This window comes from Panulirus ornatus, chromosome 19, assembly GCF_036320965.1.
Source record: "Panulirus ornatus isolate Po-2019 chromosome 19, ASM3632096v1, whole genome shotgun sequence".
Taxonomy (NCBI): Eukaryota; Metazoa; Arthropoda; class Malacostraca; order Decapoda; family Palinuridae; genus Panulirus; species Panulirus ornatus.
This window is the reverse complement of record NC_092242.1, coordinates 57181958-57195192: the sequence shown is the minus strand read 5'-3', so window position 1 is coordinate 57195192 and position 13235 is coordinate 57181958. Positions and strand designations below refer to the sequence as shown.

At 39.4% G+C, this 13235-nt stretch overlaps 1 protein-coding gene across 1 annotated transcript in view; it reads right to left on the bottom strand.

Annotated features, from left to right (window-relative positions):
* Positions 1–9942, bottom strand: part of orb (polyadenylation element binding protein orb) — an 89789-nt gene extending 79847 nt beyond the window's left edge. Inside the window, exon 1 of the mRNA XM_071673948.1 lies at positions 9763–9942. Within this exon, the coding sequence (XP_071530049.1) occupies positions 9763–9777 (15 nt within the window). The 5' untranslated portion in view covers positions 9778–9942. The remainder of the gene's footprint in view (positions 1–9762) is intronic.
* Between the last annotated feature and the right edge of the window lie 3293 nt (positions 9943–13235).

Here is a 13235-nt window from a genome sequence, read left to right as displayed (position 1 = left end):
GAAAAGTTGTGGCTTTAATCATTTGCTTTCTAAACTTCCTTTGGCTTTTCTGCTTTTCCATGTTCTATAAGGCATTGTTTTCTTTCCAGTCATTCTACCATGATAGCAAATACCTTGGCAACAAATCCCTCTAACCCAGTTGCAAGTAGTGCCACTAGTACTCTAAACATCCAGACAGACATAATAAAGTGTCAGCAGCCAAGAGATCTGAGGGTTGTTTCTATGGTAAAAATGTCTCAAGAATCTAAAACTGGTCTTTTCATGAAGATCAGTAGAGGAGGGGTATATATCTTTTTTTATACCAATTGTCTAAAGTGGTGCACTATCAATAATGTCTAATACAAATCTATTTCCACAATGTAAATAATTTGTGATAATGGATAACCCAAATGAATAATTATGTGCCTGTTCTGCAATATTTCAGCTCACAAATATCTTGCAAGCGAATGCCAATCATCATCAGGGATCATTTTCTGCAATGGAAATTCAAGATGGCCACCACATGACTTCATAAGACTTGGTAGTTTTAGCCTTCCATTTATGTCAAGATAGTAAATATGTCACTTTGTACAATATTTACCAACAGTTTTTGAAGAAACAACATACCTGAAAAACTTTGTTACTCTGTGTCCTAAAAACCTTACACAGAAATGCCAACTACTGACCAACAAATACATCACCTACAACAGTAGGTACACGAATAAGCATCTCTTTGGACAAGAATAGCCTTTATATTTTGTGATCTGCAGGATACAAACCCTTTACATGAAAACATTAGATTCTAACGTATACCTTCTACTCCTGTGTGACTACGATTATCAATCATTAACATCATATGATAATGCATAGACTTTACAGTGGTAATCTCAAAAACTAAAATTCATCTACACACTAAGTTCAGTGGTGACCACACAAAAACTCTGCTTCATCTATTCACTCAGGTGTATAAGCAAAAACTGTAATTACAGATCATGAAACCTATCAACAATATATAAAACTAGTTATATTCAAAAGTCTGTACATTACAAAACCTGTCAACAACAATCAAAGCACTACAATTACCATCACAATCATAAAAAATCTTACATTTATGCTACCAAATGATACATATCAAGTTTAAAACAAAACATGACTGATGTTCCTCACACACAAAATAATGTTATCCATCACAATTTCTCATCAGTCAATATCAGATAAACTCACAAAGCATCTTCAAGTTCATCAGGAATATACACAGCTACACCTTTACTCTGTTCTTCATCCTCACCTTCCTCATTCATGCAGATTATGGGCTCACGTAATGCTCTGTAGATGTTTGCTGGTAACGCGTCACGATAACACCAATAATCTGCATGTGAATCATTCACCAGGATAGATCCATTTCTCTATGGTGTTAGTGTACAGGACCTCACTGATGATATCTTCCACTTCACAGTCATACAACTCATTTTTTGCAGTTCATTTATTAGAACTATGGCACATGAGGTCATGCACTTCAAGTTAACACCCTAATTAGATATCATGGGATCTCCCAACATTTTGAGGGCATGTCTGTTGAAGGGTGACATACCTTGTATTACTAGACACACTCTAGCTTCTACTTATCTACCTATATCTTCGAAGCCTGTTCCCTCCAGGAACTCCCACCAAGGAGGTGACCACGGCAAACTTCTTAACTTACCCATCTGTACCTGCATCCCTTGCAAACACCACTACATGCATTCTTCCACCACGTCTCTCCTTCCAGTACTCTTCCACTTCATTTCTCCTATGTCATAGGTGGTCTTCCTCTCACATCAGCCCCTTTATTGTTGTAACATACATTCACCTTTTGAACTCCGTCCTGTTTTTCCAAATGCTGAAAACACCTTAAACTATTATGTGTACAAGCTCTAGCACTCCAAAATTCATTCCCTATGCATTTCCTACCATAAGAATGTGTACATGCTTTAGCACTCCAAAATTCACTCCCTTTGCATTTCCTACCATAAGAAACCTCTCATACACCTCATTTCTTTCTCCATTTTACCCAGCCATAACAAATGCTCTTCTGAAACTTCATTTCCAAAGCCTGGAGTCTTGGCATCTATGACTTATTCCATAAACATGTTTTGGCAACATAGGTCATGGTCAGGAATGTCACTTAATCCTTTCTTAACTTCTATACTTCACCTCTACCTTCCATCAATATATGAAAGGACCCAGACATCTATCCTGTACTACGCTCTCCTTTACCTCTCCTTCAATATCACGAAACTTCTTAAAGATAGCTCCTAAATACTTAAATTCTGTAACATCTTCCAGCCTTTCTCCTCCTATAACAAAGTTTAGTAAACTTTCTTCTTTCACTCATTAAGGCTTTGCAATATCAATAATTTCACCCATGATTATTCTACTTTCACTTGCATTTCCCTTCATTTGATTACACAAACACATCTTTATATAAAAAAGCACTTAAAACATTCTGCAACTATTCATTCAGCAAACAACACACTATCATCTGCTACCAGGCATGTCATTACGTACCAGACCTCATCCATCACACTCCATCTCTGCACTCCTTTAGCTAGTTTTGCTTTCATCTCTCTTATTACTTCATCCATATATATGAGTCAGTTGTTGTTCGCTGATGATACAGCGCTGGTGGCTGATTCATGTGAGAGACTGCACAAGCTGGTGATTGAGTTTGGTAAAGTGTGTGAAAGAAGAAAGTTAAGAGTAAATGTGACCCTCAACAGTAGGGTTGAGGGTCAAGTCAACTGGGAGGTAAGTTTGAATGGAGAAAAACTGGAGGAAGTAAAGTGTTTTAGATATCTGGGAGTGGATCTGGCAGTGGATGGAACCATGGAAGCGGAAGTGAATCATAGGGTGGGGGAGGGGGCGAAAATTCTGGGAGCCTTGAAGAATGTGTGGAAGTCGAGAACATTATCTCGGAAAGCAAAAATGGCTATGTTTGAAGGAATAGTGGTTCCAAAAATGTTGTGTGGTTGCGAGGCATGGGCTATGGATAGAGTTGTGCGCAGGAGGGTGGATGTGCTGGAAATGAGATGTATGAGGACAACATGTGGTGTGAGGTGGTTTGATCGAGTAAGTAATGTAAGGGTAAGAGAGATGTGTGGAAATTAAAAGAGATGTGTGGAAATAAAAAGAGTGTGGTTGAGAGAGCAGAAGAGGGTGTTTTGTAATGGTTTGGTCACATGGAGAATGAATGAGGAAAGATTGACCAAGAGGATACATGTGTCAGGGGTGGAGGGAACGAGAAGTGGGAGACCAAATTGGAGGTGGAAAGATGGAGTGAAAAAGATTTTGAGCGATCGGGGCCTGAACAGGAAGGAGGGTGAAAGGCGTGGAAGGAATAGAGTGAATTGGAACGATGTGGTATACCGGGGTCGACGTGCTGTCAATGGATTGAACCAGGGGATGTGAAGTGTCTGGGGTAAACCATGGAAAGTTATGTGGGGCCTGGATGTGGAAAGGGAGCTGTGGTTTTGGTGCATTATTACATGATAGCTAGAGACTGAGTGTGAACGAATGGGGCCTTTGTTGTCTTTTCTTGGCGCTACCTCGCACACATGAAGGGGGAGGGGGTTGTTATTCCATGTTTGGCAAGGTGGCGAGTCAGTTGTTGTTCACTGTTGATACAGCACTGGTGGCTGATTCATGTGAGAGACTGCACAAGCTGCTGATTGAGTTTGGTAAAGTGTGTGAAAGAAGAAAGTTAAGAGTAAATGTGAATAAGAGCAAGGTTATTAGGTACAGCAGGGTTGAGGGTCAAGTCAATCGGGAGGTAAGTTTGAATGGAGAAAAACTGGAGGAAGTAAAGTGTTTTAGATATCTGGAGTGGATTTGGCAGCAGATGGAACCATGGAAGTGGAAGTGAATCATAGGTTGGGGGAGGGGGCTTAAATCCTGGGAGCCTTGAAGAATGTGTGGAAGTCGAGATCATCTTGGAAAGCAAAAATGGGTATGTTTGAAGGAATAGTGGTTCCAACAATGTTGTATGGTTGCGAGGCGTGGGCTATGGATAGAGTTGTGCGCAGGAGGGTGGATGAGCTGGAAATGAGATGTTTGAGGACAATATGTGGTGTGAGGTGGTTTGATCCAGTAAGTAATAATAGGGTAAGAGATGTGTGGTAATGAAGAGAGGGTGGTTGTGAGAGCAGAAGAGGGTGTTTTGAAATGGTTTGGTCACATGGAGAGAATGAGTGAGGAAAGATTGCCCAAGAGGATACATGTGTCAGAGGTGGAGGGAACGAGGAGAAGTAGGAGACCAAATTGAAGGTAGAAAGATTGAGTGAAAAAGATTTTGAGTGATCGGGGCCTAAACATGCAGGAGGATGAAATGCGTGCAAGGAATAGAGTGAATTGGAACAATGTGATATACCGGGGTCGATGTGCTGTCAATGGATTGTACCAGGGCATGTGAAGCGTCTGGGGTAAACCATGGAAAGTTCTGTGGGGCCTAGGTGTGGAAAGGGAGCTGTGGTTTCGGTGCATTATTACATCACAGCTAGAAACTGAGTGTGAACGAATGGGGCCTTTGTTGTCTTTTCCTAGCACTACCTCGCACAAATGAGGGGGGAGGGGGTTGTTATTCCATGTGTGGCAAGGTGGCAATGGGAATGAATAAAGGCAGACAGCATGAATTATGTATATGTGTATACATGTATATGTCTGTGTGTATATATATGTATACATTGAGATGTATAGGTATGTATATTTGCATGTGTGGATGTGTATGTATATACATGTGTATGTGGGTGGGTTGGGCCATTCTTTCGTCTGTTTCCTTGCGCTACCTCGCTAACGCGGGAGGCAGTGACAAAGCAAAGTAAATAAATGAAAATATCTTTTTATACATATTCACCATTTCCCATGTTAGGAAGGTAGCGTTTAGAATAGGACCGAGCCTTAGAGGGAACATACTCACTTGTTCTTCTCCTCTGTTCCTTCTTTTGGAAAATTAAAAAAAAACAGGAGGGGAAGATTTCCAGGCCCCCTCCCCTGGTCGCCTTCTACAATACGCAGGGAATACATGGTATCATACATGTACGTATATGTTAAAAAGCTAAGGTGACATTACACAGCCCTGTCTCATCCACCTGTATAAGAAAAGTTTATCTTAGCATTCCATTCACCTTACACGGGCATTTGCTACTCTTCAAAAAGCTTTCATATAATCCAACAGTTGTCCCCCTACAAAATATATCCAGAAAACATCCCAATAAGCATTCCACTCAATTCTGTAATATGCTTTATACAGATCTATAAAAGCTGCATACAGCTTTTTACCTCTTGCTAGATACTTTTCTTAAGACATTTTCACTCAAAAATTGGTTCCACACATCCCCAACCTTTCCTAAAACCCCCTTGTTACTCACTTACTCTACATTCAGTCACTTCCATCACTATCAATGAACACTCCTGCAAACACTCTTCCTCATGTACTTAAGTCTTATTCCCCTGTAACTGCTATACACACACTTAGAACCTTTTCCTTAGAATAAATCAATTATAATAGCTTTCATACAATCATGTGGGAGGACCTTCTGCTTCCATGCTACGTTTCAAATGTGTCTACTCTATCATGCTTTATCTTCCATACTTCAACATTTCGGCTAAAATCCCATCCACTTCAGGTGCCTTTCCAACCTTCAACTCATTACTGCCCTTTTTCTCTCTTCTTGTTACAGGCCTCTGCAGTTGCATTCTTTTCCTTCCATCCTACATACCCATATGTGTAATAACTGCTGCCTCAACTTTCACTTTCAATACAGGTGGCATCCAAACTTTTCACATTAACAACTTCACATCTTAAAAGGCTATGAAATCATTCATCATGAGTTCCACGGGTCTGATCTCTCCCTTATTCAAGGTGGCAGTGTAATCATGGGCAATGAAGAAAAGTAATTCAGTCAAGGCTTCCAGAACATCCCTGTCTATACTAACCACTAAGTCACGATAATGTCATGTATTGTTGCGCAAGACCTGCATCCAGACACATTGTGACAGTTGTACCGAGACATGTGTTTACTTATGCTGATGATGTTGGCTACTTGCAGAAGCTGTACAAGGTTAAGTGAAACACCATTCTTGTATCAGCTTCATGGTGCAGTGAAAGGGCTGGCATAGTTGTTCATGTCATGCTTTTAGTACTGGTGAAGCACAAGCAATAACTGTCTACTGTTAATCAAACCTAGTGGACAAAAGCACATCAGCTTATCTATCCATATATGGCCAAGAACTGGAGAATTGCAGTTTTAAAGGATTCCTATACCATGACGGTCCTTTCATGATTCTATTTTTAGGACCTGTGATCCTGAAAACAATGTCCTGAGAACCACACAGCTGCCTTTGTGTCTGTGATGGAGGGAGAAACTTACTTTGTCAAAAACTTACTGGACCTGTTTTGCGATCTGACACAAATGAATGAGTATGACTAGCAATACCACCGTGTATCAGAGGAAGGTTTTGTTGTATACTTAGCATAAATGCTGCATCAACAATGGTGGCATCAGGATCCTTGGGTAGACTCAGGTTTCAGCATCAAAGTCTATTTGTGTATTGTCAAGTTACACCAGTGTGTGCAAAGGAATACAAGTGAAAATAAGATTTTAAGAGAGTGTATTAGTGCCTCTCGTCCTCAAATATTTAAGGACTCGCAAATACAGGAAATTTCTAGTACACACCCCAAGAACTTCTACCTCCTTGACACTTAGTTACCATGAGACTCTAAATTCTAGTCTCTATAAAATAAGTGAAATCTCCCATTATGATCTATTATCTCTTACTGCTTCATGAACCACCCTGACAGTTCCTTCAGTGCTATCATGTACCTGTTCTGGATCATCAGAATTCTGTTGGATCATATAATAAAACCACAATGCACTTCTTTTCTGTTGTTTATTCAACCCATTCCAAACTCTTTATGGGTAGACTTCCACTATTTCCTGAAAATCAAGGTTATCTCTTATTTAGCATCCTAAATCTCATTCTCCAATGCCCTTTTGTTCCATTCTCACCATGTGCCTCACTACAGACAAATGCGAGGTCTTGGATCTCGGTCAACTATGTTTCCACAGCAACAACATCTGGCATTTTCCTTGATGTCGGTTACAATTTTTGTCAACATATCTGGTGATACACTTGAGAGACAAATTGCACAGACTGGTGTCCTGAGTTTTTGTGCATGTGTGAGAATTCGGTTAATGTGAATAAAAATCAGGCTAAGTTTTGCACGTACAAGCTTGTTTGTACCTAAAAGTAAGGTTAAATTTAGTACGGGAGAGACAAAATGGTTAGAGTGCAAGTTTCAATGCATAAAACCTGAAGTGGTGTTTTAAATACCCAATTGTGGACAAGAAAGCTCATGGAACAATGAGACATGATGAAAGCTAAAGTTTAGGTTGAGGGGACTATGGCCATGGGTGCATTGTGGTGTATGGAAAGCAAGGTCACTGTATGCATGGGCAAATATAGGCGAGTGTGATCGTATACTAGTCCTGATGGTGTTGAACAGGAGCAAGGCTTGGACCCTTGATAAAGTATGCAAGAGGTGGATGTACTGAAAATCAATGCTTGAGGACTGCAGTGTGGGAAGAGCTACTCAAATAGGAATGACAGGGTAGTCAGTAGGTGTAGTTGTAAGAAGAGTATAGTTATGAAAGCCAAAAAGGCCAAGCTAATATGGTTTGGACACAGGACACATGGAGAAGGATGTGTGATGAGAGACAAAGATGGAAGAACAGAAAAAAACATTCGCCGAGCAATCTGGGCCTAAAAATCCGAGTGAAGCATGCAAAAGATAGAATGAACTAAAGCAGTGTGGTATATAGGGGGAGATGTGCTGTTAACATGCACAACCAGGGTATATGGAGCCAATATAGGGATACCCCAGACAGACTGATGGGGCTTGGCAGTAGATATGAGAGCTCTGTTTTAGTGCATCATACATGATAGAGTGGGTGCGAGAATATGAGGCCATTCTTTGCTCCTGGTGCTACCTTGCAGCTGGACACTGAAGAAACATAAAAACTGAAGTGAACAAATGTGGGTCTAGGGATATAATGCTTTAAAATTTTTCCATGCACCAACTTACATCAGAATTAATCAAGCCTATCATACAGTTTGAATTACGTTGCAGTTGTCTAGGGTACGAGACACGAAGTTCTTGGCTGGTGTTATACCTGGCTGATTGGTATGACTTTAGACCGAAAACTTCCTTAACACTTGATAATGACAGACATGAATTTCATAATCCTCGATAATTCTAAACATAAAACTGATCCTTTTACCCGTCATAACTGACATCTGCAAAAATATGGATATTTCCAAAAACTTTTCCAAATGAAAAGTTGACAAATCCCGTGAAAAGTCAAAATAAATTTGTAATTGCCCTAAAATAGTTCCAGTATTGCTATATGCTTTTAGCGTACACCGCCTTTTAAAATAACATTCTGTTTACTTTTAGTGTACACCGCCTTTTAAAATAATATTCTGTTTAAAGAACAATGTCAGTTGCATCAAATACTTTTGTGCATTATATTTATCAATCTTGGTGGGTAAGTCTATCATGGAACGTGTGAGGTTCCTCAATATAAGAAAAATAAAATACAACCTACAAAATCCACAAATCAAACTAGAAAAAATGGCAGTGTTTTTGGCTGGGGATTGGACGTTCGTCCCTTGACATCCATCGACATGTTGGTTGTGCATTTAGGTATATTTGGACTTTGATATGGAACATTCTGATAAACTCTGATGAAGGTTTGAGGAGGTTTTCATAAATTCTCAATTTTACCTGACATACCAAGTACATCAACACTACAATTTCCATATTTCTCCAATATATATATATATATATATATATATATATATATATATATATATATATATATTATATATATATATATATAAAAAGAGCAACTTGGGTTTCCACAGGTCTTACTATTATGGCAATAATATAGAGCACCTGCACCATAAATACCATCATACCAACTTACCAAAGCTAGTTACCATGTGGAGCAAAAATCATTTTTACTAGAAAACTAACTACAAAACTCCAACCCTACGCGGCCATCATGTAGGCCAACTAACCAATCCCTCAAGGTAATACATCAAAACAGACCATAATCAAACAACTGGACACTGCAAGATCCATTAAAGTATTGTAGAACAAAGACGACGCAATACCAATCATGTATACAAGATTATAAGGAAATGACAAGCTCGACTGATGATACCATCAAGGATTACCACCATAAGCACTACAGGGTTCCCAAAAGGTTCAGTAGCTACACACCTAACAAGGTAAGCTTTTCGAGCCGCTTTCATACAGCTGGCCAAACAACCATGTGATAAAAACTGCCTTCAGTTACATGAATAATTTACCAAAAAAATACTACGAAAATATAACGCGATGTAGGTTATGTTCAAATTTTGGAGGAGTATGACAACTGTATATACGAAGTTGATGAACACCTATGCCATAATTTGACGAAACAGTTTACTCCCCAAGAAACCATTCTTGCACCGAGGAAGAGCTAATAACCACGATTACATTGGCCTTCAAGGTCATTCTTCTTGTTACTCTAAAATCGACCATATTACTGTACTACAAAAACAAGATTTCAAGGATACTCTCTCCAACCTGGTTTAAGTAAGTATGGAACATTAGTCAAATAGAAAAGAAGTCTAAATTGGAGGGAACCTTGGGTATGCTGAATTTACCAACACATTTTAACTCGGCATTAACCAACTAACCAGCCCGTTAGGCATGATGTTTCCTGTACTCTCCTTTTTATAAACGGCCTGCCTCTTCAGTCTTCACACCCAAACTCGTCACGGCACCCGATATTTACATGTAAAATTCCAAGTTACAACAAACTATAAAATTCTCCATACAAACACATAACAATAAACACATAAGACATCTGACGCAGCACTAACTCTAGGGCCGCCATCAAGCTCCTCCTTTCACCCTACACTTTTCACAATTTCTTCTACATAAATAATTATTACAACTCAAAGTCTTTCTTGAATAATGGAGAAATAAAGCACATAAGATGGAAATTTTCAGAAGAAATCTAACTTACTCCAACTCAACATCTTTCATTACATAATCCTACCCTTCAAGTTTTGAAAGATACATGACTAATGCCCATGACGTCACTTTCTCATTTGCATATTCAAGATTCTCTACCAATCACAGAAGAGGAAGGCCAATGGTTCTTACGGTCGACGTGCTATGTCAATGGACTGAACCAGGGCATGGGAAACGTCTCGGGTGAACCATGGAAAAGTCTGTGGGTCCTGGATGTGGATAGAGAGTAGGGGTTTCGGTGTATTACACATGAGGGCTGGAGAGTGGGTGAACGAACGTGGCCTTTTTTGTCTTTATTTTCCTGGCGCTGCCTCGCTGAAGCGAGGGGTAGGGGTGCTGTTTCCTGTTGGGCGGGAATGGATGAAGGCAGCAAGTATATGTACATGTGTATGTATGTATATGACTATAAATATGTATACGTTGAAATGTATATGTATGTATATGTGCGTGTGTGGGCGTTTATGTATATATATATATGTGTATGTAGGTGCGTTGGGGGCCATTCCTTGCGCTACCTCGCTAACGCGGGAGACGGCGTGTGTGTGTGTGTGTGTGTGTGTGGTGGCGACGAGAATGGATGAAGGCAGCAAGTATATGTACATGTGTATATATGTATATGACTATGTATGAATATGTATAAGTTGAAATGTATATGTGCGTGTGTGGGCGTTTATGTATATACATGTGTATGTAGGTGGGTTGGGCCATTCCTCGTCTGTTCCCTTGCGCTACCTCGCTAACGCGGGAGACATCGATTGTGTCTGTATTATATATATATATATATATATATATATATATATATATATATATATATATATATATATATATATATAATAATAATAAAAAGAGCGTGGTTGAGAGAGTAGAGGGGGGTGTTTTGAAATGGTTTGGGCACATGGAGAGAATGAGTGAGGAAAGATTGACCGGGAGGATATGTGTGTCGGAGGTGGGGGGAACGAGGAGGGGTGGGAGACCAAATTGGAGGTGGAAAGATGGAGTGAGAGGGATTTTGTGTGATCGGGGCCTGAACATGCAGGAGGGTGAGAGGGCGGGGAATGGAGTGAATTGGATCGATGTGGTGTACCGGGGTTGACGTGCTGTCAGTGGATTGAATCGGGGCATGTGAAGCGTCTGGGGTGAGCCATGGAAAGCTGTGTAGGTATGTATATTTGCGTGTGTGGGCGTATGTATATACATGTGTATGGGGGTGGGTTGGGCCATTTCTTTCGTCTGTTTCCTTTGCGCTACCTCGCAAACGCGGGAGACAGCGGCAAAAAAAAAAAAAAAAAAAAAAAAAAAAAATATATATATATATATATATATATATATATATATATATATATATATATATATGAGCAGGGACATATTCGCCGATAAAGTTAGTTTTACATTTAATACTCGCTTGTTGACTATACTCGAGATGGTAGGCTGGAAATGGACTGCAAAAAAATCACAAAAGATTTTACAATATGTAAATTCATATACAATATGCTATAAATAAACATAGACTTTTTGGTTATATGAATCAATCTTGTTAACCTAGCCACCTCAAACTAATTTACAGGCAGACAAATCTAACCTTCCTAACCTCAATCTAACCCATCGAACTTACTAACATAAATCAAACTACACCACACCTAATGTAACTTTTTATGTTTCATTACTTTATACTATATTAGGATATTAAGAATGAGACTTTTCTCGCTAAGACTGATAGTTTTCTGTAATTACCTATATGTGAACTGTACGGACAGGGCGTTTTACATTGGAAGGTACCCAACTCCTGGCCTTTCTCAGCTTTGGTACAATCTCTTAAACTTCCGTATGTTGTCCACCTCTGCACATATCCTCTTTCAGTTTATTTCATTTTTACATTTTGTTCAACTTCCTTGCTTAATTTCATACTGTGTACTCTGGTTGTCATATTCTTAACAAATTTCGAAGAACTGATTACTTAAAAGTTGTGATCAGGTCACCCCCTAACTCTTTTCTCTTCCATGGTGGACAAATTAAAGGCTTCTAGGTTTTTTACTACAACTGTCCTTAATTCTGGTACCATCTTTGCTGACCTTTTCTAGACCTCCTCAGTTCGATATGCGTCTTCAGGTGCAGTGATCAAACATGAGAGGCATATTGCATCTACGTATGCTGGGGCATAAGTAAGGTATACGACTTTTTTTTCTCATTACTATTTTCGCCCATCGGCACACGCTAGTAATGAGCGTGAACAAACTACCTAAGTCAATCAAAGAGGAGCAGGCCAAGAACAGTAGTAGTTAGTCTCTTGTGGAAGCAGTGTTAACATGTGTGGACGGTGGGTGTAGTATGGACCAGAGGACAGTGCAATGTGGGCGTATGAGATGGGGTAGTGAGGAGTGGCATGAGAAAGTTGAATTAAAAGTGAAAAAAAAAGAGATATATGGACGGTATGTGCAGGGAGAGCTGGAGGTGGATCTTCTGTGCAACGCCCTGACTGACCCCCTAACTGTTTAAGCTGAAATATAATCACAAAAAATATATATACAAAAAAGGAACGATTTTTACCTGGGAAACAATCACAATCTGAAAACCTGAAAGATATAAGTAAAATGGCCTGAAAGACATATGTAAAATGGTGTGACATAAAACTCAGGTTATGTTTGAGGTATTTCGTAAGTACTTGTAATCTTGTGGTTTGTTCAGTCATGTAAATAACTCCAAAGATTAAGTACTTCCTTACCTGAAATGAACATTTTGTGGTATTCTGAATCATTAAAAAGGCAGTAATTAATAAAAACCATTGAAAATGTCTGCTAGTCATTACTTATGTATCTTCTTATTTTGAATAGTATAATACAGAAGTTTTTCAAATGAACGTATGAACTTGTCCAGCTGATCACTACAGACGGCTAAGAAAACTACACCAGTAGGTTAAAGTGTTGAATTCTCCTGTCGAGGGAGAGCAAGTGACTGGGAGTTTAGATACACAAAAATGTTGCTGTGTTCCTAGGCCTAGGCTTTTGCTATGTACGCACGTGCTATATGCATATAAAACGGTTTTTGCACTGTACGCACGTTCGTATAGTTTTCCAAGTACGCCATAATAAAATCAACAACTATACGTCCATATATTTGTAAGCAAATCTCGCCAGTA